At 37.3% G+C, this 22,572-nt stretch overlaps 1 protein-coding gene across 2 annotated transcripts in view; it reads right to left on the bottom strand.

The window, feature by feature from the left end:
- Positions 1 to 8,995, bottom strand: part of LOC120424133 (LIM/homeobox protein Lhx5) — a 61,267-nt gene extending 52,272 nt beyond the window's left edge. For both annotated transcript variants that reach the window (XM_039588173.2, XM_039588174.2), the window contains exon 1: positions 8,252 to 8,995. In XM_039588173.2, coding sequence (XP_039444107.1) covers positions 8,252 to 8,294 — 43 coding nt within the window. In that variant the 5' untranslated portion in view covers positions 8,295 to 8,995. The remainder of the gene's footprint in view (positions 1 to 8,251) is intronic.
- Between the last annotated feature and the right edge of the window lie 13,577 nt (positions 8,996 to 22,572).

Genomic DNA, 22,572 nt, shown 5'->3' with positions numbered 1-22,572 from the left:
AAATTGGGATCCTGATTTGTTGGAGATACATGGCAATCAAAGTAGGCTGCCAAACTAGCTTAAGGCTCTTGAAAAGGTATCATTCCCGGTCGGCCATGTTTGTTAAGAAAAACATCAAAATATTGATTCAGAATTCAATCATGAAATGGTTTTTACATGATGTTTGTATGTAGAAGCATTTTACAAATCGTGATTCAATTTTCATTGCAATTTGCTATTTCTGGGCTCTGTTTCCACAACAATTATTGCCAGTTATTGATCCAATAATGAATGACAGCGTGATGAACTTAGATAACAATTATACCAAATACTCAATTTCTCAGTCAACATTGGTACTAGAGCGTCCAAATCCCCATCCCGGAAAATAAAGTATCAGTTCGTTTTAAATACATCTCGAAATCCAAGACTTTTTAAAAGTTTTTTTTTTTTTTGAACTTCATACAATGGAAATTATTCACAAGTTAACGGTGCACATAAACCAGAGCTTTTGCAAGATTTTTGATACATTCATTCTTCATAACTGCACTGCCCATGATCGCATAAATGTCCCATATGCATTTCATCGTTTTTGAGTTAATGATGCAGTTTGGTTCAAAATCGTGTGCTCTTTCAGAAAAGCCTATAACATCCAGTACTTTGTTCTAGAAATCAGGAGGAAATCCAGTTTTTTCACGAAAACTGGACACGTAGCCTTATGTATGGGACAAATTTCAAATGCGTTTTTCTCAGCTTGCTGTTTTTGCATATGGGACAATTCTGCAAACATGGGCAGTGCAGGAACTATCGATCTAATTTTTGATTTATCCTATGAAGTACTTTCCACAAAACAATACAAAACAAATTTTGGTTATTTTTAAATCAAAGTTTGTGAGTTTGACAATTTTGGGATAAGAAGATAACAACTTCATTGTTTGTTATGCACCCTTAAATTTGAATTGCCTTAAAAAAGTTTCATTCAATGCTTGATATGTAATCCATTGCTGGTGATGACATGAAATGATAGCACAAAATTAAAATTCAGCCTATTTTTAAATATTGTAGCAACATTTACCCATCCGCTAATTATAAAATAAATGCAAATGCAAAAAAACTGGTTTTAATTTAAGTTCGATTAGTTTATTAGACCATCATCTTTAAATGGGCTGCCATGCGTCTCCATGAGTTTCGAAAAATTCTTATTACCGTCATTTGGGGCAAATCGGGACACATGGGGTGAATTGGGACAATTGTTTTGACCAGTTTCTTGCACTATATTTTAATATTTTTGGGAGATTTTGATTAAAACGAATACAGAACAACTAAATTAGTACATTTATTTCCTAATTTAAAGCTTTTAAATGCATTTTTTTACATTTTTGATGTCGTTGTTAACACACGAAAAAATAAAATTGTAAATATGTTTACTTTGTAATATTTATGTTAAGCAACCATGCGCATCCACATGTATCTGAAAGGGTAGCCAAAATAAAGGGGAGCGCATGGTTGTTTTAGATGATTCCATTTCCGAATTTACAATTTTATTCATTGGCTGGAAATTTACAAAAATATTATTATGCCAATCGGAATACTATTATGTTCAGGGAGCTCAAATCTAGTATTGTGCTATCGATATCACTAGGCGATCAGTGATATCTTTCTATGGTTTATTTAACGATGTATAACAAATAAACAGTAGAGACATTAATCAATTAACCCACATTAACCGAACATTAATTCGTTGGCAGCAAACAATTCAAACAATACAATAAGTCTCTACTACAAAACCACCCGTCGTCACTCAAAAGGCACATGTTTTTACCGTCCGGCCGTCGGGTGCGAAGTAAAAACCAAATCGCCAAAGTGGAACACAGAGAAAATGTATTCATAAATAATTTGTTCCCGGCTTGTTTTTCATATCGAGAACTGTACGCTGAACACACCACATCGATATTAATTACGGCACCCCAGCAGCAAAAAGGCGCTATAAAATTTGCATTTGGCGTGAAAACTTTAAGCCTAATGAGATCAGAGTCCCTCCGATGGAGACGCTTAGTCAGTTGTACAAACTACCTTCGCCCCCTTTACCCCTCCCCAGCTTGAAGCGTTGTAAATTTTGTGAATGAATCACTAATTGAAGGTAAACACACACACAAAATCCCACGAATAGTGACTGCACAGACAGATGGCAACGGCAAGGTGGAGGGGGTGCGAGTGTATTTAGTTTATTCACTCTGATTGAAAATTCGCGTGAGAAATCGATTGAAAATAAATTTGCGATTTTAAAGGGAATGTGTGCAAACCGTTCATTCGCTTCATTGCGCATGATTTTACTGAAAATCGTGGGAGGAGGGGTTGTTGGTGGTGGGGAGTTGCCGAAAGTGCAATGTGTAACATAGCAACCCACCGGTTGTCTCCAAGTATCGCAGCAACCGGCGTGTCACCTTCCACCCTCACTGGTGGTGGGGAAAAGACGGAAACATTTTTCCGTTGCCTTAGAAACCCATCTTCATGACTTCCTTTGCTCTTGCTGGGTGAGATTCGTAGATGGTGTGGGGAGGAAGTAGTAGAAGCCATTTCAGATGTGAAGAATCTGTATTCGAATCCTTAAGCTTTTAAGGCTTTTCAGTAACTTTTGCAACTGATACAACAGTAAAAACTTCTTCCGTTAGCTAATCGTTACGCCACCCGTCAACTGTAAAAACATACAACGCACACTTCAAGCCGACCCAAAAAAAAGCACACACATTTCCGATCCTACTCCGAAAGATCAGCCGACCCTAGAAAAACAGAGCAACCTTGAAATCGATACGTCGTCGGTTTGCAACGGTTTAGTGGTCGTGGGCAAATCTTCTTAAATAACGCCCCAATTTGAGTTCCGATCCCATATCAAGTTTTCCGCACCCCAACACCAACAAACAGCAACCAACATCGGTATTGTTTCGCCGTTTTGTTTTCATAGTGCAACCATGCCCGAGCAAAGGTGTCAAAATAGAGGTATCATTCACAGAAGCGTAACATTTCGACGCTGATTTAATTCGTGATGGCTTTTTTTCGGTTGGCGGGAAAGAGATTAATATTTGCCTTCTTTTCGATGGTTCGCAATGTTTAGATGAATGGATACCTATGCACAGTAAAAAAAGATTGTTGATTTTGCTTATTAAATGTGAAATTGATGCTTTTATTTTTTTGATGTTGGGATTTTGTTTTAATAGCGTTGTTTTTTTGTCATTTAGTTTCTATTTACGTCCCCAAATCAAATTATCATAAAATACCCGGCAACGTTTCCACATTACTCACAAATCATAGTGATCGTGTCGCACGTCGATTTTAAGCAAAATTGAATTATTAATGTAAAAAAATGGTTTTACCTCCAAACTTCAGCAACCAAATTTCGGGGCAATCTACAGAATGGTCAGCCCAAAAAAACGAATTTGTTATTATTTGCATAGCGTGCTCTATTTTTTTTTTGTTTATCCAAAATTATAGATTAAATCAAGTTTTTCTCAAAACGTAAAAAAGTGACATACGCTAAGATAGCACGATCAAGTCGAAGTGCCAGATGTTTTTAAGCGAATGCATAGAGAGAGATCAATTTTTTCTCGAATATTTTGAAGCTGGCTTTTTGCAAAGCTTATTGCGTTTGAATTTTACCGATATTTGACGTAAAAGTCTTTTGCGAATTACTCTCTCATAGTTCTCAGTAATTATTTTGATAAAGATTCTTCCAAAGGACAAATTCACATAACACCTTATAGTTCTACGTCATGTTTTTTCTATAGATTTGTTAAAGAAGTTAATAACAAACATGTTGTTTCAAGACATTCTTGGCACAAGCATTCAATTTCCTACAAATCAAGGCCACGAAAGGACAGTTTAAAGAAAATAGTTTGGTGAATCTTCGCTTTTGTACTATCTAATGACACGTCCTATTTTTTACAGCAGACGTGACAGATAGCACTGATGTTAAATATTTGGAAACTAAAAGTATCACAAAATGCACAAAATACATCATTTCAAATATGCTTCTTTTAAAAATTTGAACATAATTATTAAAAAAAATACTATTGCTAAATTTCTGTAATTTTATTACTTATTTTTAAAACAAGATCTGTTTGATTTTAATTCAATCCCATATTATTCAATATATTAATGCTCTATATAAATTGAAAAAGATACAATTTCATTCCAAAAACAAGTTAAAAATGCCAACTATCGTGAGCTCCAGTAACCGTCAAGGTGAGGCCAGGCACCTGTTTGATAGAGCCATAACACTGACTGTACAACAGCGATTAGTACCGCTTACACAGGTACGCGACTAAATGAACGCTGCACTTATCTTCCTCTCCGATAAAAAAAAAGACAAGCAAAAAACACGCTTTACGACACGAACCGAAAAAAAACTAAGTTCGTCTCGAAACGATCGATAATGACTGGTTATAACGTGCGCGGCGATTATTAGCATAAGAGGTAAAACTGCAACTGTATTCAGCAAGTGCACCGCGGGGCTTTGTTAGTCACTGACGATTGAAGATCACGTGTGTGTGAGAGAGCTTTCAAAGATCGCGGTTCTGATAAACGACTGATGGACTGAGCTTCAAGGCATGTTCCTCAAAATGGTCGATGAAAACTGTAGGTGAAAAATCTCCAGTGGTGGCAAATATTTAACTTGAAAAGCAAAATTTAGCTTTTAAAAAAGCAAAATATTGGCAACACTGCCCAATCGGCTCACTGCCAGCGGTTTGCAAAGTGAATCGATTACGGTAATCAATTTAGTTGCCAGAAATTTGGCCAACTTTGATCCACGTTCGCGTCGTCGCGTCGCGATCTGTTCCAGCGGACCCAAACGCACCGTAGTAGGCCGTTGATGGACGATGACGAGGACGGTCCAGGTTGTGTGACCGTGAAGGCCCCCTGATTGTGAGCATGGCCTGCTTGGTTGGTCTTGTCTCCCAACAGCCATCATGTTAAACTCTTTTTGACTGATAGAAAGACAGCCACCAGAAATGATGAACGTGTGTGTGTGTATGCGTGTGTGCGTGTGTGACGTTGGAAGCAGAAACAAATTGCCTCGGGATGTTGTTATTTTCTGTTGTCTCGCACGGGTTTGGACTTTTTTTTATTTACAACTCTGTAGTCCACAAGTTGTAGATTGCCACTTTGAGTGGTGGATGCTTTTTTTTTCATTTTCGATGAGAACCGTGGCTCTGCGCTTTTGATTGATGAACACATTTGCCATTTATTTATTACTTGTTGTTGTGCCATTATTTCTGTGCCCCAACTTTTTAGTTTTAAATAACTTTGAAAGTTTTAGAGAAAACCTTTCGGAACAACACGATTTAACAATCACAAGATCTAATACTGATTTTATATTATTATTCATATTTTTCAACATTACAAATTGTGGTTTAACTCATTTCTTGACTTATATTGTTTTATTTTCGATTTTAATTTAGATTTTTTGTGTATGTTTAAGGCCAGCACTTAATTTATTATTCAGACAAATTTATGTTTTTGAGCGTATACAGTTCTTAATTTTGATTTAAAAATACTCTCAATGTCAACCAAATTACATCTCAATCTTTTCCCCAACCACATCGTCGTAACAAGCACCAACGAAAGTGTACACCGGATGAACGGATTATTCGCTTGAAGATTTAGTTAAAGGTCCCATCGAATCGAATTAATTATCCCACGCCACAACAGAAGAAAAAAGATGAGAAAAGTGCCCATGGTTAAACAGCTACCTTTCCAACAGATTGGTGAAAATCTCGCGATCGATTAAATCGAGATTAGATTTTGTTCTCCACATTCAGAAGAAGAACGTCACCAGTTACGTCTGATACACGCGGTGGTGCTAATGAATAGTAATGAGTTTTCAGATCCTAAGCAAACAAAGAGCAAACCCTTCCACGAACCGAAAGGTAGTGACGCTCGGAATAGACGGATAAGATACTTTTCAATGGTCCGTGTATGTGTGTGCTAACTGATTACAATTTAGCACCACATGAAAATCCATCGGACAGAACAAACATTGCCAAGATTAAACGGTTTTAAATGGTTGGAAAATATTGTCTTAAGCCAGTGAGGGCGGTCATCAAAAAGTAGTTCACGATTCACGATTTTCACAAAATATTGGAAAATGCCTAATTTTTAAGCTATCAAACTATCAAAAAATTGGTAAAATTTGAGTTTTTGAGTAGCTTCGGTACATTTTGTTAGATATTCAGTCTCACTTCACACACAGTTATTGAAAAAATATATTTCATAAAACAGTTTTGATCAAAAGTTTATTAAAATATACTTACATATAACTTGTACGCAGCTCTGACAACCTTTTGAACAAATGTTTTCAATTTATTTTATCTAGAAGTCATGATTTAAATTAAAGTATTTTGATTTCTTCCTTTGAATTTTATCGAGACTGACCTTATAATTGGTAAATTAAAATTCAAACAACGTCGCAAAGTTAATTTAGGCCGTTGCAAATATTTTTTGAAGTTTATGTCCCTCGGCTCTGACCAAAGTCGGAGGGGGGCAAAAAAATAAAAATTGAAATTATAAGCCTAGGTTTCAACATTTGGATGAAAAAAGTGTTTTAAAATGCATTTTACAGGCGTAAAGTTGCTTTCCAATCATTAGTTTTGAAAATATCGAGGTATAGACGGAATTTTTTTTCGCAAAAAAAAAACTTTCCGTGGGACTGTACATTGATATTTTATGAAAATTTAAAATGTATTCAAAGGAGTTCAAAAATGCTAAATAAGATTATAAACGCGGGAAAATACATTTTAACTGGTTTTCAGTTAATTAAACTTTAGCTTTCATTAAAATTTTTAAGTTTAAGAAAAAATATTTTTTTGCCCCCTGATTATTCAGGCCAACTTTGAAGGGGGGGGGGGGGGTGGGTGACATAAACTTTGAAAAATATTTGCAACGGCCTCAATATATTTTATATTAGTACAACAAACTGAATTTCAACAATAACTGCTATTGTTATGTATATTATGTAATTTTAAGATATAGCAAATGTTCGCTATTTATTTTAAAAGAATTTAACTTAAGCCAACAAAAAAAAATCCAGGAATTTGAAACAAAAGAAAAATCTGAATCTTGGAATGCTATCAACGAATTGCGTAGTCTAATCTAATCTAATCTAATCAGACCCTAGCGCAGCCAATCTTTCGAAGGGATCCTGGAAAGTGCCTTAGGTTAGATTACGCCTAGCACTCTTCTTGTCATTTATTAACATTTGCAGTGCGCCATTGCACTAGAATGCATTGAAACATCACAAGCGTTAAATCGGCCAGGCCTACTGCGTAAAGCCGTATCGCAGAGATGACTCGTAATTGGGTTGAGTTTAAGCACAGAGTCTTCGAACAACAACACAATTCTGAATCGAGAGGGGAGGAAGAAGCGTGGGGACACACCACCATACGCTCCGAGATTTGGGTTGTATTCGTTGGGAGCACCATGCTAAGAAAATTTGGTACTCCGGGATCCTCTGGGATGGGACATTGTAAATGCTATCAGCGAATTGCGTAGTGACAATAAAATGAAAATAACTACTATTGACAAATCTAAACTACATCGGATACTACACAACTGCCTTTGCCTTTCTTATAACAAGTAAGAAAAAAAATTGCACTATTACAAACCTTGTTGTCAAAATTTTGATTTTCAATAATCACTTTAGAAATGTGCAGTTTTTTGAATGCTGCCAATAAATGAATCGTGAACCATAATTTTTTTCTAAATATTCAAAAAAAGAATAAATAAGAATAAATGGGACGCTTCGTGATTCGTGAGTTGTAGAATGTGCAAAAATTGTGTGCACTATTTTCAATTCTGCAATATAAAAACGAGTGAACAAACGACAATCAGTTTTTACAGCAATAATTAACAACAAATCTAGATTTTTTTTGAATAAGTCCTTTGAACATATGAAAGACAATAGCTTATAGGACCTTTCAAACAAAACTCTAGAAATGCAATTTACGAACGAATTTCTTATTACATCATTTTTATTTTTATTCTGATGGAGCTGCATGGTTCTTTGACTATTTAATTCTTGCAAAATTGCATACAAAATTTACGTTTCAAGCTGAAATGATGCAGATGGTCACGTGAGCTTGCCGCAACTTGATCATCCGGCGGAATTAGTCGGCGAAGTGCCACCACAACAGGTGCAACGTGGACTTTCATTCACAAACCGGTTCCCTAATCAAATGCGCTCCGGTTAAGTAAACTGTACCATTGTTCTTCCCGGACGTACCTATGTTGTGCTGGTTGTGCTGCAGCACCGAACCGAACGCCATCAGGTCTTTCGCCGGTGGGGCCCGGGTGCCCACTGCCGAGAATCCGTCCCCCAGATAGGACGCCAACGCGACAGCCCTAGGGGGCGCCTTTGTGTTTTCCGTTAAAATTTTGAAGCGGGTGTTCCTCCGGGGTTTCTGCGTAACGAACGCCAATGCCAACGTGCGCTCCTCTGGGGCTGCTTCCGGGGGAGTCGTCGCCGTCGTCGTTGTCGACGTCTTCTCAACCGGTAACACGTGTGGGGTTCTGTTTACTCACGGGAGGTTTGCCACTACACTAGCACTGTGAATGGTTTTTCGCTTTTGCGGTATGGTTTTGCTTGAATCCAAAATTCACGTTCAACTAGCGTCACGTGTTGTCATTATCCGTTGTATTTATTTTTTCTTGTAGCACAGTTGATAACCAAAACAATCAAATCACACTCTTTCACGAAATACACCGTATCCAAATATTCACATTAATCTTCAATCACTGTAGCAACACACAGCATCACTCGAAGCACGAGAGCCTGCATCGAAATGCAGGAAACTTTTTCCGCGCACCTTGTGCTCACCACAGCTAATCACTTTAATCCTGGGAAAATGCGCTAGTCCAAGTCAGTTCAAGTCCGCGCTATCACCACTAGTCACCGCTCAACGGCAGCACTGTAGCGCACGGCGAGAAAACACAGACAGACTCCGCACGACCGACACGACCTAGAGACGAATAGAGACTAACGTGGTCGGATTTCATGAACGCCATGGTGCCACTCCGTTCCACATAGAGGAGTTCGAGAGTGGGAAAGAAACGCAAAACAAGAGGGAAAGAGCCAACCGGATACTCGCATCGACAAAGGGGCGTCGTTGCTCACCAACTTCGAGAGCTGGTTTGAGTTTGTTTATTTTACCCAATCGCTGCTGCATATGGAATGAGTTGTTGACACCCCCCTGCGCCCGAATTACCTTTTGAGGTGTGACTCTGTGAAATGACTACCAAGTTTTTTTTAAACCTCTCATGCTCTCTCACGCTCACCAAAACCGGCTCTCCGACTCAATGTTGTAGTCTCCTTTTCATCACCCTTTTGCTCTGCTTTCAGCATTTTCTGCATAAGCTGCCGGATCATCGTGAGCCTGTATGTACGTATACATATTTATGCTGCGAACGAGCATCGGCTTCGAGCTTTGCCGCTGTGTACGCAGCCCAAGATCAGCATGAGCATGATGCCGGAATGTTTTTCACTCTTCTTTTTCGCCTTCGTTTCTTTCATGCATCAACTCAACAACAACGGCTCATGACTAGAGCAAATCTCGTATCAGCTCAGCTAAAAGGACTCTAAGCCAGTCATGCCGGTGAGCATTGCCTCGCTCACTCTCGCGCGAACGTGATTCTTATCGTCACTCGTTTCGCTCATTCGTGATTGCGTGCGCGAGGAAACATTATCAACATCAGCGCCTGCACGGGGAGCATCAAGATGCATCGCGAGGGATAAGAGGAAAAGCGATAAACGGCGCAAAAGAAACCATTTGCCCGCCTGTTTTTATGAGGGATAGTGAAAACTTGGCAAACTTTTCGGTTCTTGTAGTGTTGATGGGTTTGATTTGTGACAGAAAACTTAATGCAGATTGTTGCGGCTCCTGGCAACGACATTTGGGCGATGTGGACGATTTTCGATCGAGCGGACTGTAAACACTCAGGAAGTTAACTTTTCTTTTCAACATTTTCTATTTCCGATCACTATTTACAACATTGATCTTCACGCTTCGCGTTGGTTTGGTTAAAATCTCGGCTTGGGCCGAACACAAATATAATTAAGACCAAATATTATTCAAATGTTGAAAACTGTGCTAAAAATGCGAGTAGAAGTTTACGGAATTCATTTCCGCATTCAGTTTATTTGAAATGGTTAGCGATGGAATGGTTAATTTATTTATAACTTCATCATAGTATTTAGGTGTCTTCGAAAGATTATACTGTATAGAAATTTAATGTAGAAATAATTGAAAACCCTTTCAAATGTTTACTAAAATGATTGACTCTGGTACCTCTATTTAGGCGTCATCCATAAAGTACGTACACTCTTAGGAGGGGAGGGGGGGGGTTACGTAGGTGTGATAAGATGTGACGAAGGGGGAAGGGGGGTAGTGTTTGCGAGACTGTGACGTCACGCTATGTTTTTTTTTATAATTGCATAATATTAATTCGAAATGTACACAATTAAATTGAATTTTCTGTTCTAAAATTGTTTGCTAACTATCATTTAGAAGTATCACATTATAATTTATTATTATCTAATTTTTAAAAGATGCAAAACTATTTTTTTATGTCGCAATGTTTATTCTAAAAAATGAATAATAAGACAACTGCTCAAGTTTGGCAGGGTTGTGGATACAATCAAAACATGCAAGAATCCGTAATTCTCATTTTTCAAACAGCGTTTGCTCAAAAACTACAAGTCGTGGAAGGTCAGTCTTGGACTCATTCTAAAGAAAATTGGACTTAGATTCATGTTTCGTTTTAATAACTTAGTTTTAAAGCTTTTTTTGTCTACCTGAATTGTGAATTTGAAAACTCAAACTTCCGTATCACAAAACAACCCTATCTAAATTTTCGATGTGACCTCACAACCGTGTTCTCCATCCAATTTTTCATAAGAATCTCTTATTGTCAAAAAAAGTTATGTTTTGTTTCTGAGATATCAAATTTAAAAGTTGTGAGTATTTGAGATTACCTACAAAAGCTTCATTTGCCGCATCCTGCTAGATGCACATAGGCGCTAAAAAGTAAATTTACTGGTCACAACTGAATGGTTCACCTCAATCTTTTTACTGTTGGAGTACATGGGGTAAATTGTAACAGCTGATATATTAATTTTTTGCACAATAAAGTTAGTACATCAATATCCGAAGATTGTTAAGATTTAGATCCTAAGGGGTCAATTTGATCCAGAAAATAGAAATGCTGCCATCAATCCATTTTTCGACCGATTTATATTATTTTTTACTCAAATGAAGGGTGAAGTGTTGGGACATGACGGATGATCTAACACACTTTTAGAAGACTTGATCAACTGTTAATTTGAAGACGACTTGACACGATCCCGGATCGTGGAGGAAAGAGACCTGGTATCGATCCTCGAGGTCTTTTATAGCCTTTACAATAGGTTTCTTAAGGTTGGCACGACTACAATACTAGGATGGATAGATATCAAAGGGTATAGATTTCTAAAAAAGCACCCGTGATGCGAGGACCCAATTTGGTTACTTTGGTCCTCAGGAATCGGTTCCAAAGGAACAAGGTTGCCATTGAACGTATTTTCATAAGATTTGTTGTAATTGGTCGTTGCAAATATTTTTCAAAATTTATGTGGTATGATGATTCAGTTGAATCATCGCACCACATAATGCTAATTGAACGAGTTGTCAAATAAGATACTTGCTGTCAAGCCGCGAACCAAAGCTCAAAATCCATTTATAAAATCATTTCAGTGTCGCTTGTGCTTAGAGAAATAAGATTTACCTATCATATTTGTAATAATACAGCATACTATAATCATTTTTTTAAATTTTTTTTTTTATATCAGCCGTCATGACCTCATACATTTATTTTCAAAAATTGTTAATTTTAGAAGCTTTATAGCATTTATGATACCGTCATCAGGAGTGACATTGGGTCTGGGGGTGAGATTGGGTCATATAAAAATGCTGAAATTTGTATGACCCAATTTCACCCCCCAGACCCAATGTCACCCCTGATGACGGTACTCATGAACCATTCTGTAACAATTCAGTATTTTCAAACCATTGATAAAAGTGTGTATTTGACACCCGACTGTTTTCGCAATCAAATTGTTTCAGGATTGCGTCCATATGATCATAATTTTTGAAAGAAGAAGAGTCTTTCCAATTAATCACTTCGACATCTATAATATATAATTTTTATAACATAATAAAACCATGTTGGAGCACCAGATTTTTCTCATTGCTTTCGGTTAGAACAGAATCAGGCCAACAAAAAGAGGACATGCAGTTCCGATCCGGCCCAGATGACGGTACTTTGCTTTAAGAGCCCAAGTTTTTTTATAGCAGTATCTGTGGTTTAATTGTTGCGCTCCTGACTCAGAAGCGCTCAGGGATCAAATCCCGCATCTTGAAGTTCTGAGTCAAAACTTAGGAATAGAACATATCATATTAACAAAATAACTGCTTGTTGTGGTCTTTTTTCTCCAGTAGTGCATTAATCAGTAGTTTTGAGCCATGTTGATTTCTCATATTTAATACGCGCTGGTCCCTGATTTCCCGAGAGGATTAGCAGTCAAAATATAGATCGTGGATCTTTCTGTTCCTTGATTCCACGTTTTTAGCGGGACCAGGCAATGTCCAAAGACCCTGGAATTGGATCGCAAGGTGCTCTGCCACTCTGATATGGGTCGTTGGAAGAAGTGCGAGGGCAATCACCACCTAATACTTGGGACTGAGGTAAGTTGTATCAGTATATTCCAAATCTGATACAAATTCTACTTTTCCCTATTATCGCTACCGGCCGGTCCGGTCATTGGATTCGATAAATCAGCCTGAAATATTTTTTAGAATCTCTCAAATTTATTCACTGTTTCATACAAAAGAAAAACTCCATATTTTGAACCCTGTTTCACGATGTAATCTGAGTTTATCCTTGACAATCCACATACGAAGATCAATGAATCTTCCGTGCACATCTTATCCCCCAGGGTATTTTCTACCATTTTTTATTCGCAACCTTTCCATTCAACTCTTTCATGTCAACCAAAGCGAAACCGAACCTCGACAACAACGATGCTACGCTACCCACGACGGCTTGGTTGGGGTTCGTACCCTGTTATCTTCCTTATGTACATGTTCCCAAGAAACACCCCAAACGCTAACATGAATACGCCTAAAGTACATAGTCGAGCTTCTTGGCTCTCGAACCCCTCACCGCTGCTGGCTGGTTTATGTTGCGTCTTTTGATGTCGCTTTTTTTTCCTCCTCTCGAATTTAATGCAAGGACTCTCGTTTGAGTACCTTTAGGATTTGTCCTCTCATGTTGGGGGAAAATTCTCATTCGCGCTTGCCAAAAAAAACGGTTCCTGTTTAGCTTAGCTTTTCTACATTTCGTGTCCGTCGCAAAAGCCAACCAAACCAAATCGGATGAAGGAAAGAAGGACGCTAATCCAACCAGAGAACACGCTCGGTTGGGATTTACTAGCCCAAGCACAAGCAAATAAACCTGAAATGGAGAGCGAGATTTGAGACAGCATCTTTCATTTCATTTGCGCTCTTCATTTCTTGTGGGCGACGTTCGTCAACTGCTGGAGAGTTTAACTGCCAAAGAGAGTTCCAACGATGTTGTAATGTCCCACCTCCTTCTCCTCATCATTCTAACACATAAAGGCACCACGTGGTGGGTGGACGGTGTTTGGTCTGTTTGATGGGTTAATTTAGCGGCATGCTGATAATTAACACGTTGTCCTGAAATTCTACGACACGGCTGTGGCATGCTAACGACCAGACGGTCAAATATACGTCAGTACATAACGTAAAATAAGAAACATTCAAGAGTGCTCTTCTGGGAGGTACATAACGTTTTACGATGAACTTTAAGCGCCCAACGTGACATCAAGTTAACGCAAACACGCGCGCGATGTTGTTTCTTTGCCTTTGGTGTGATCTATATTCGGAGAGTATTCAAGCCCAGTTATTCGGAAGGAAAGTGCAAAATATTTGTTGATTTTTTACGAGTAGCACCAATAACCACATAACAGTTCAAGTGTTCTAAAAAATGCCATAAACGATTTCAAAAATGGTGTTTAAACTTATTTAGTATCATTAGAATTTAAAAAACTATAACGCCAAGTTCAAAAGCACATCACTTCAATCAAGCGACAATATGGTTTATTAAAATGTTTATGCTGAAAAAAAACAACACAATTTGTGGAAGCAAATTGCACTTCATTTAATATACACAAACAATATTTCGTTACGCAATCAAAGGCATGAAATAACTGTTGGTTGAGTAGAAAATTGAAATACGTTAAATCTGTAATGTTACGCCAGCGCAAGTGTAACGTAAACCAATTAATGTATTTGAACCATTATTTTAGGTGTGAAATGAAACCAGAATGTAATAACGCTTCAAAGGCGGCTCAAGAAACCCTTTGTTTCGAGCCAACTTTCATCTTGTAATATTGCGGAGGAATAAAAATAGTATTTAATAAATTCACACAATTATCAAAAGGTGTAATTGAAGATTGTTTTCTGACATAAAAGAAGTACACATTACCCGATGTAACTGTACCATTATTTTTTTCACCAATTCCGTCGTAAAATTACTTACTTTTCCTGTCATTCTCGAACGGTGAAAAAGCCACTTTACTTTACTAAAACTTTACTAAACAGAATCGAATAGAAACACTTTTCATAACAAATGCTGAAGAGTTCTACTAGAGTTCTACTGAAATGGATGCTGAAAGTTGAACTTTGCAGCACTTGTTATGAAAAGTAATACATTTCGACATTGGTTTGGTTTTAACAATGAATTGAATAAACAATTCCATTTAAAGAGTTTTTCAATTCAATTCATGTTTATTTGTACTAATCAGAATACAATTTGCTTAACTAATAACAGAATGCAGAGATTTGGAGATCCTTACAACTACAAATTAATTCAAATATAATCAATTGGATGAAATAAATTCAGTTTCAGTCGGTTAAGCGAGAGCAGAAAAAACTTTCTAAAATAACTGCTACTATTACTATGGAAAGAGAAGGAGGATAGGAAAGCTTAAATATATATCACAGAAAAAAAATCAGTTCGTTACTTCCCACAGTGTGTGAGCTTGCACCTATGCAGGGCATAGGTACTTCCCCATCAGCTCTTGCAGCGCGAAGAACTGCTCCAGCTTGTTTCGGCAAGTGTTGAGTCGCGTAAACATGTCCCTCGCAAGGGAGAGGAATTCGGTGAGGGTGAATAAATCACCATCACTGTTGCTGGCCGGGGTTGGACCGTTTGCGGTAGCCGCCACGCTGGCGTAAGTACGCCCGAATCCAGGAGGATTCATTTGACGGGGTTCGGTCGAGGGTTGACCTGTCGAAGTCCTTGAGGAATGTGGTGCTGGCTTTTTCCTCTTCTCCAGCGCCTCGAGGTAGGTCTTCCTAACGGTGCACCCGCGGTAATTGGCAGTGTGGTTACCGTCACAGTTAGCACACTTCACGTTCCGCTTGTTCTGCTCGGCTTGGTTGTCCTTTCCCAGGGATGCTTTCTTGGGCAGCGTGCATGCAGCCGTGAGGTGGGCTGCGCTGCACTTGACACACTTCGGTGCCAAAGTGCAGTTCCGGGAACCGTGTCCAAAACGTTGGCATCGGTGACATTGGGCAGCATCGGAAGGCAGCTTACTGAAGTATCTCCAGCTCACCATGAATCCTTCCAGCGATTTAACTTTGATTTAAAGAGTGTTTTTCGGAATTGCAAGAAATGTTGTATGGAACTCGTCAGCACTCTTCAGATAAATAAACCCAGTGAACCTCGTAGAATAAATACAGTCAACTCTCTCGTTGTCGATATTGAAGTGACCTTCGAGGGAGATTTCAAATTATAGAACGAAAAATCAAAGCATGCTTCTTGAAGGGACTAAATAAAATACAGACAGCTGGAGCAAGTCGACTGTATACGACTCGTGCTGAAAAAACCAGGGCTGCGGAGTCGGGTCATATTTCAAACGACTCCGACTCCGACTCCGACTCCGGCTTCCTCAGATTAGCCGACTCCGACTCCGACTCCGGCTCCGGCTTTCAACAAATGGTTGGCTCCGACTCCGACTCCGACTCCGGCCTACCAACTCTAGCCTACTCCGACTCCGACTCCGACTCCAGCTTTCAACAAATGGTTGGCTCCGACTCCGACTCCGACTCCACATATTTTTAAATGTTTCAAAAATTAGTTAACTAGTATTAGTTAATTATTTTTAAAACATTGATAAATAGGATTATTTGAATACTCTCTAAGCGTCATGTTTTTTCTCAAGAAAAATAAGTTAAGTAAAAGTAAAGTAAAGTAAATAAACGGAAAAAAAGTTTCTAGGTTACAAGTTTTATACGTTATGGAAACAGAAATCAAAAAATATCTTCAGTTTTAGAGGCATTTTGAGAAGAACAGTTTTGTAAGTAAATTTGGATTTATTTGCTTGACCTCAAATTTGAAAATATTTTTTTCAAAGATAATTAATTTAAATAATAAATTGTTATTTTTGAAAGAATAACTAAAAGAAACCTGGCCTTAATGATCTATTGAACATTAAAATTCAATTTGCTCACTTTCAGGCTGACATTTATAAGAAGCACAGTGACAGGCACCTTGTTTTTAAAATGACAATTTTAAACGAAACTTTTTTTTTGTTTTTTTAAGACGTACATTGAAATCACGCCATGGCTGAAGGAGATTATTATTGCAAATCAATGCATCTAAACAATTTCTTCGTGGAAAGGACGCTTAAGATGCCCTTTTCAAATATCTTTGACATGGAAAATATTTTACCCTGGAAATTTTTAATTTATTTTAATTTTAAAATTTTATATACTTTAAAAAGGAGGCGCACGATACTTCTTGAATCTTCACCTAAAACGAAGCTTTATGAAGGATCTTGCGCCTCCATCAAAATATATGAAAAAACTTAAAATATAATAAAAAACAAATATCCACAAGTAAAATATTTCCTAGGTCACAAATATTTATTTTTTTAAGATACATTGTTATGCAATGATTATCACCTTGCGTCATACTGGCGTGGGGCATACAGTATGAGAAAATTCGTACCAGTTGATAATATTTTGATTTTGTTTTTTGTATAATATTTGAAAAATAAATTAAAATCCTACATTTTGTTCTCTAATTTTTTTTATTAGTTCATTTTTGTACTGAATTCTTGAGATTTGTTCAACGATAATTTGCAACGAAATCAAAATAGTTTAACTAAAATCAACATCAACATCAACAATCAATGATTAATTCAAAATTTGTTGCAACTTCTTTTGATATTTTTTGTTAGTTCCAATTATTTTAAATGCATATTGATTTTCTATCACTAAATAAACAAAATGCGCATGTTGAGTTCCAAGTAAGAGATTGTTATTATCGTTGATTATTTGTAACAAAAGTTAAACTGTAAGTGACTCTTTTTCGATTTGCAAAAACAGTGATTACTATTTTTAATCTTTTTATGTACCTCGTACCAAGACATATGCTATCGGGGTAAAAGATGACTGTGTGTGTACTTTTTTTCAGAAATAACTAGATGAAATTTGGTCAAATTTTAATTGAAAGGGCACATAAATATAGGCAAAAGGAAGCATTCAAGAATCAAGTAGATATGTCTGACTACATAACCAATATTTTTTTTTAATTTTTTTTAAAATTATGATACTACATACTTGGGTAAGAGGTTATCATTTAGTGATTATAGTGTAATAACACAATTCGAGCTATTCACTCACAATAAAAAGCTTCAAAAACACATCTGAAGCTTCAAAAACATGGCATCTGATAAATCAATTAAAAATATAAGATGTTTTGTAAATTAAGCTGTTCTATAGGAAATACTGAACAATAAAAAAACATATTTTTTGTTGAATTTAAGATAACTCCGGCTCCAACTCCGACTCCGGGTTATCAGAAATCCTCGGCTCCGACTCCGACTCCGACTCCAGCTCTTGAAATTTAGCCGACTCCGGCTCCGACTCCGACTCCAGTTGTTAGAGTTTTGACGACTCCGACTCCGACTCCGACTCCAGGTCCCCAAAAAGACCCGACTCCACCGACTCCGGCTCCGACTCCGACTCCGACTCCACAGCCCTGGTTAAAAAGAAGTTTGATTTTCCTAAAGTGGTGCAGTTTGGAGCTTTGCGGCATTGTTTCATTGCAATCGAAAAGTTGATGGATAATTTTAGGATGCTTCATAAAATTTAACTTTCAAGGAATATTTTTTGGATTTTTTTCGATTTTTAAAAACTTGTTAGGCATGTCAGTTTCAGAAACTTTGTCCAAGACACAAACATTTTATATCGTAATCTAGCCTTTTACGAGAAAATTTATAAATTTTAGCTCAATACAAAATAAGCTGAATTTGCCCAACCGTCTTTCCAAATTGCAGCCCAGGTAAACCATGTTTTTCTCTCGAGTCATCAATTCTGTTTCGCACAACATTTGTTCTTGCATGTGTCGTGTGCATCATTCTTTTCGCCCTTTTCGTTTTGAGAAGTTTGTCAACAAGATGTCCCCACATTTCCACTCTCATTATTAAGCCATCATTTTTCCGTTTGTTTATAATTTCACGCTGTTGAACATGATTAATTCGTTGTAATTAACAGAGGCGTTTTGCGTTTTCAGATGGCAGATGTTACCTATTTTGTGGAAGAAATGTACGATAATCTTGTGTGAAATGCAATAAATTATAATTACTTTTTCTGATGACCTTGATAAAATCAGTAATGAACAAACATTAAATTCTGTATTATCATTTCATATTACTCCAATGATAACAGTAGGAATACTTCGATACATTAATAATAAGATTATAAGAATTCTATCCTGCTTAGAAATAAAAACTGCAAATAACTTTAATCGCACTAGTAGCGGAATGAATCCTGAAACAAATCTCAACTGAAGGCAATTTTGGTAACTGAGAAATGAAATACCGTAATTTAGTGTGATTTTTTTGTGTAGCATTTAATTTGTTGACAATGTCACACATAAATGACTTATCTGATCATAAAACTTTCAATTTTTTAAGAGAAAAATCTATTTTATCGGTTTGTAATATTTTTTTACCGCATTGTTGATCAAAAAATCTGGAAACATTAAAAAGATGTTGAGGTATTTAAGACCGAGCCACGTAGCCCAGTGGTAACGCTTCCGCCTCGTAAGCGGTAGATCGGGGTTCAAATCCCGGCTCGGACCAACACAACTGGTGATCTTTTCCCTTCTGGAATCGATTGCTTAGTAAAGGGAAGGTAGTGTATCGTCACAAACTGGACCTTATCACGACACCTTAGGGAGGCGACCTATGGAATGTTAACATTAACCTTAACATGTTAACATTAAGTTGAGAATTAATCTGCCACTGAATCCGCTTTGTAAATGCCGGCCCCGATACTCTTCAAGGGTGTTCCCCTCAGGAACTGGGAAAGATTTACTTTACTTTTTTTTTTGAGGAATTTATTCACTCCAGTTCACAGTTGAGCATTTCAACGATGTTTTCGTGCATTTTCCACCGAAAAAAAAAATCAAATAAAGGCATATCAAAATGAACCATGAACGGGCGCGAGACTGTCGCCGACCGAAATGGAGTAATTTAACGCATATGTGAATATTGAAATAGTATTTCACGGACGATTCCGACTATTGCTGGTGCATTGACGTTTTCCTGACTTCCTCAATCTCTGCTGCTGCTGCTGCTGCCTCCGCTTGTTGTGGGACATGTGGGAACACGAGATGAGCTCCGAGAATGCACTCTGGCCGCGGCGGTTGGAGAGATTTTTTTCGCCCCACTTCTCGATCCTCACTTGTTTTTCACTCCCAGCACCAATTTGTACCTCTCGAACAGATAGTTCATTTCCGTGGACGCACCAGGCAGTGACAGGCTGTTTGTTCGGTAAAAACGAGAAAAAAAAAATTAATTAACTCTCGAATGAAGTTCTCATTCAAAAATGCTCCGGAGGAAATTGATGCGTCAAATGGAGATGAATCACCTGAAGCGTTCGGAGAGGACCTTGCGAGTCAATTGGATTATGCATCATGTAAAACCGGTAGCAAACTGGCCTACCCACCGATCCTACGCCACCACGTCAAACGACATTGAATGGCACGACAAATGATCGTCCCTCATAGAGGTTCACACGCTGAATAGAGGACAAAGAATACCGCTTTGTGACTTATGACTATGCAATTATTTTTATTCTAAATATAGATGAAACAGTAGTTTTTATTTTATTTTGAAAGCTAGTATCAAAATCTGAAAAAAAGGTTGGTTAAAATTTGTTAAAGCCGCGTCTGAATCTATTGAGCCCCTAATGTTTGCATATCAGCACTTTGGCGTTCAATTACAGCTTCGAAATAACGTTTCAACTGAAATCAAGTCATAAGAAGCTCAGTAAGAAGTAAGCAAGCAAGTTTCCATCAAAATAATTTGTTTAAATAGTGAATAGTTGCCAATTGGATGGAATTAAGACCGAATCCTTAACCTGCCAAACATATGAGAATTTCTAATTCGTATAGTTCTTGCACATATTTCCTTGTTAGTATATTGCCAAAGATTGTCGTTTTGCAACGTTTAATTGATAGGACATTAGAGTGTTATAAAAACATTGAAAAGTGGTAAGAACTACGAGCACTGCTATTTTACGGACAATATTAAGTCCCAAAATAACTCCCTAACATTTGGGAACGATTGATTAATAAGACAGTTCTTGACTTTTTTTTGATAAGGTCCTATAAACAAAAGTAAACATTGAGTGTATCCCGCTTACTCCGATGGACTTTGACATAAGGTGTGAAAGGGATACACTCAATGTTTACATTTGTTTATAGGACCTTATCAAAAAAAAGTCAAGAGTTGTTAGCGGGCGCTATTGTTTGGCGGGGATCGACGACTCTTCTCTAACTCTTATCTACCTGACCTGTACTCTAATTTTGTGCGATGAAATATTTTTAAAAATCTGCCAAGATTGTCAGTAAAATAAGGGAGAGTGGGGAGACTTTATACCCTTTTTTGTATCACACGTAACACTCTTAATTTCTCACAAAACTAAACTGAACTATTTGCATTAAATGTTTGGGGTAACTTGATCCCTCTTTCAACATTTGAAAGAATTCTTAAGCAAAATGTTTCTTATTCATCGAAACTTTTGATTTTCTATAAGTTACAGCAATTTTACATAAAGCCTGTACGTTTGTATTCAAAATATAACAAGATTTGTATTTAAAATATTCTAAAACTTCAAATATTCCACTTTAAACCAAAATTTATTGTCCCGCCCGTGTGGATCAATCGGACCGCGCACTAGACTCACAATCCAGAGGTGGCCGGTTCGAATCCCGCGGCGGGCGCTCTAAAATTCTTTATGTAAATATGGGTATTCGGCGCCGTCGCTCCGTGCCATACTTTCATACACTTAGGAGCCCAGGGCGGCAAAGTCCTTGTAGATAAAAGGAAGACACTAGTGGTTGGTACTAGCAATGCTATAAAGTCAACTTCGTTTTTTTTATCATTTTTACAAAAGCTGGTAATTTTTGTATACAAAACATCTGAGAAATTGTTTAAACTGCAGTAAGTCATCTACAACTATACTGAAGGAATCCATGTACGAAAAACCAATCCAATGTATTAAGCTTGAGGCTGCTTCCAGTGACTGTAAACATGCAGTATCAATCATCAAGTCTGCCTAATTGCACTTTTTTAAACAATTGGTTGTAAAATAGTATGACGATAAATTAAACGTAAAAAGCGTGAGGGTTTTGTAGTTGATAATTTTATCAAACAATTCATGTATAACAAATATTTTTGGGATTTTTTTTTTATATTTTTTTATATATTTCTATACATATCAAAACAAAGCAAATGGAACTCTTGGAGGTTTTCTGCAGCACTTTTTAGAAAAATATGTGTAACTTAGCGTGTAACTCAATCCGAACATTTTTTAAATTTTATCTTTGTTTTCCACAATGAGTTTGAGGCAATTTCGTACAACTTTTCAGAACAAAGCTATTTTTTACGAACATGCTGACGAGATACAGGCTAGGGATCAGGTGTCCCGGGGGATCAAGTCTTTCCTACGGCTATGTTATTCATAGTTGGCTGATGAAACATTTAATTAATCATCCAGCAAACGTTGAATATGGGAAAGCGAATTAGTTCAAACAAAAAAAAAATCTAACAACGCAATTCGGGATTTGAAGATTATTTTACTCGATCCTACGAAAAACAAAACTTAACTTAACTTAAATGTTTCAATGTTGTTCGAAAAAGCTCAATTAATGCTTTCATTCATGATATATTTCATTCAATAGGTTTTGCGTCGCGTTGAGGAGCTATTTCACCACAGTGGTGAGTAATGTAGGGAATATTTCATGTATTGAAAATTGTGTGAAATATTTCCAACTGTAGTTCTCTGAATACAAAATATTTGGGCGCATAAGAACGCTGCCAATTTAATTCAATGTTTTGTCTTTTTTTAGTAAGATCAAATGCGTTCATGCGTGCTGCGCCTTAAACGCCTGAAAGTATGTAGCATGTGT

Source organism: Culex pipiens, chromosome 2, assembly GCF_016801865.2.
Source record: "Culex pipiens pallens isolate TS chromosome 2, TS_CPP_V2, whole genome shotgun sequence".
Lineage (NCBI taxonomy): Eukaryota > Metazoa > Arthropoda > Insecta > Diptera > Culicidae > Culex > Culex pipiens.
The sequence above is the reverse complement of the archived record's forward strand: the minus strand, read 5'-3'. Positions and strand labels throughout refer to the sequence as shown.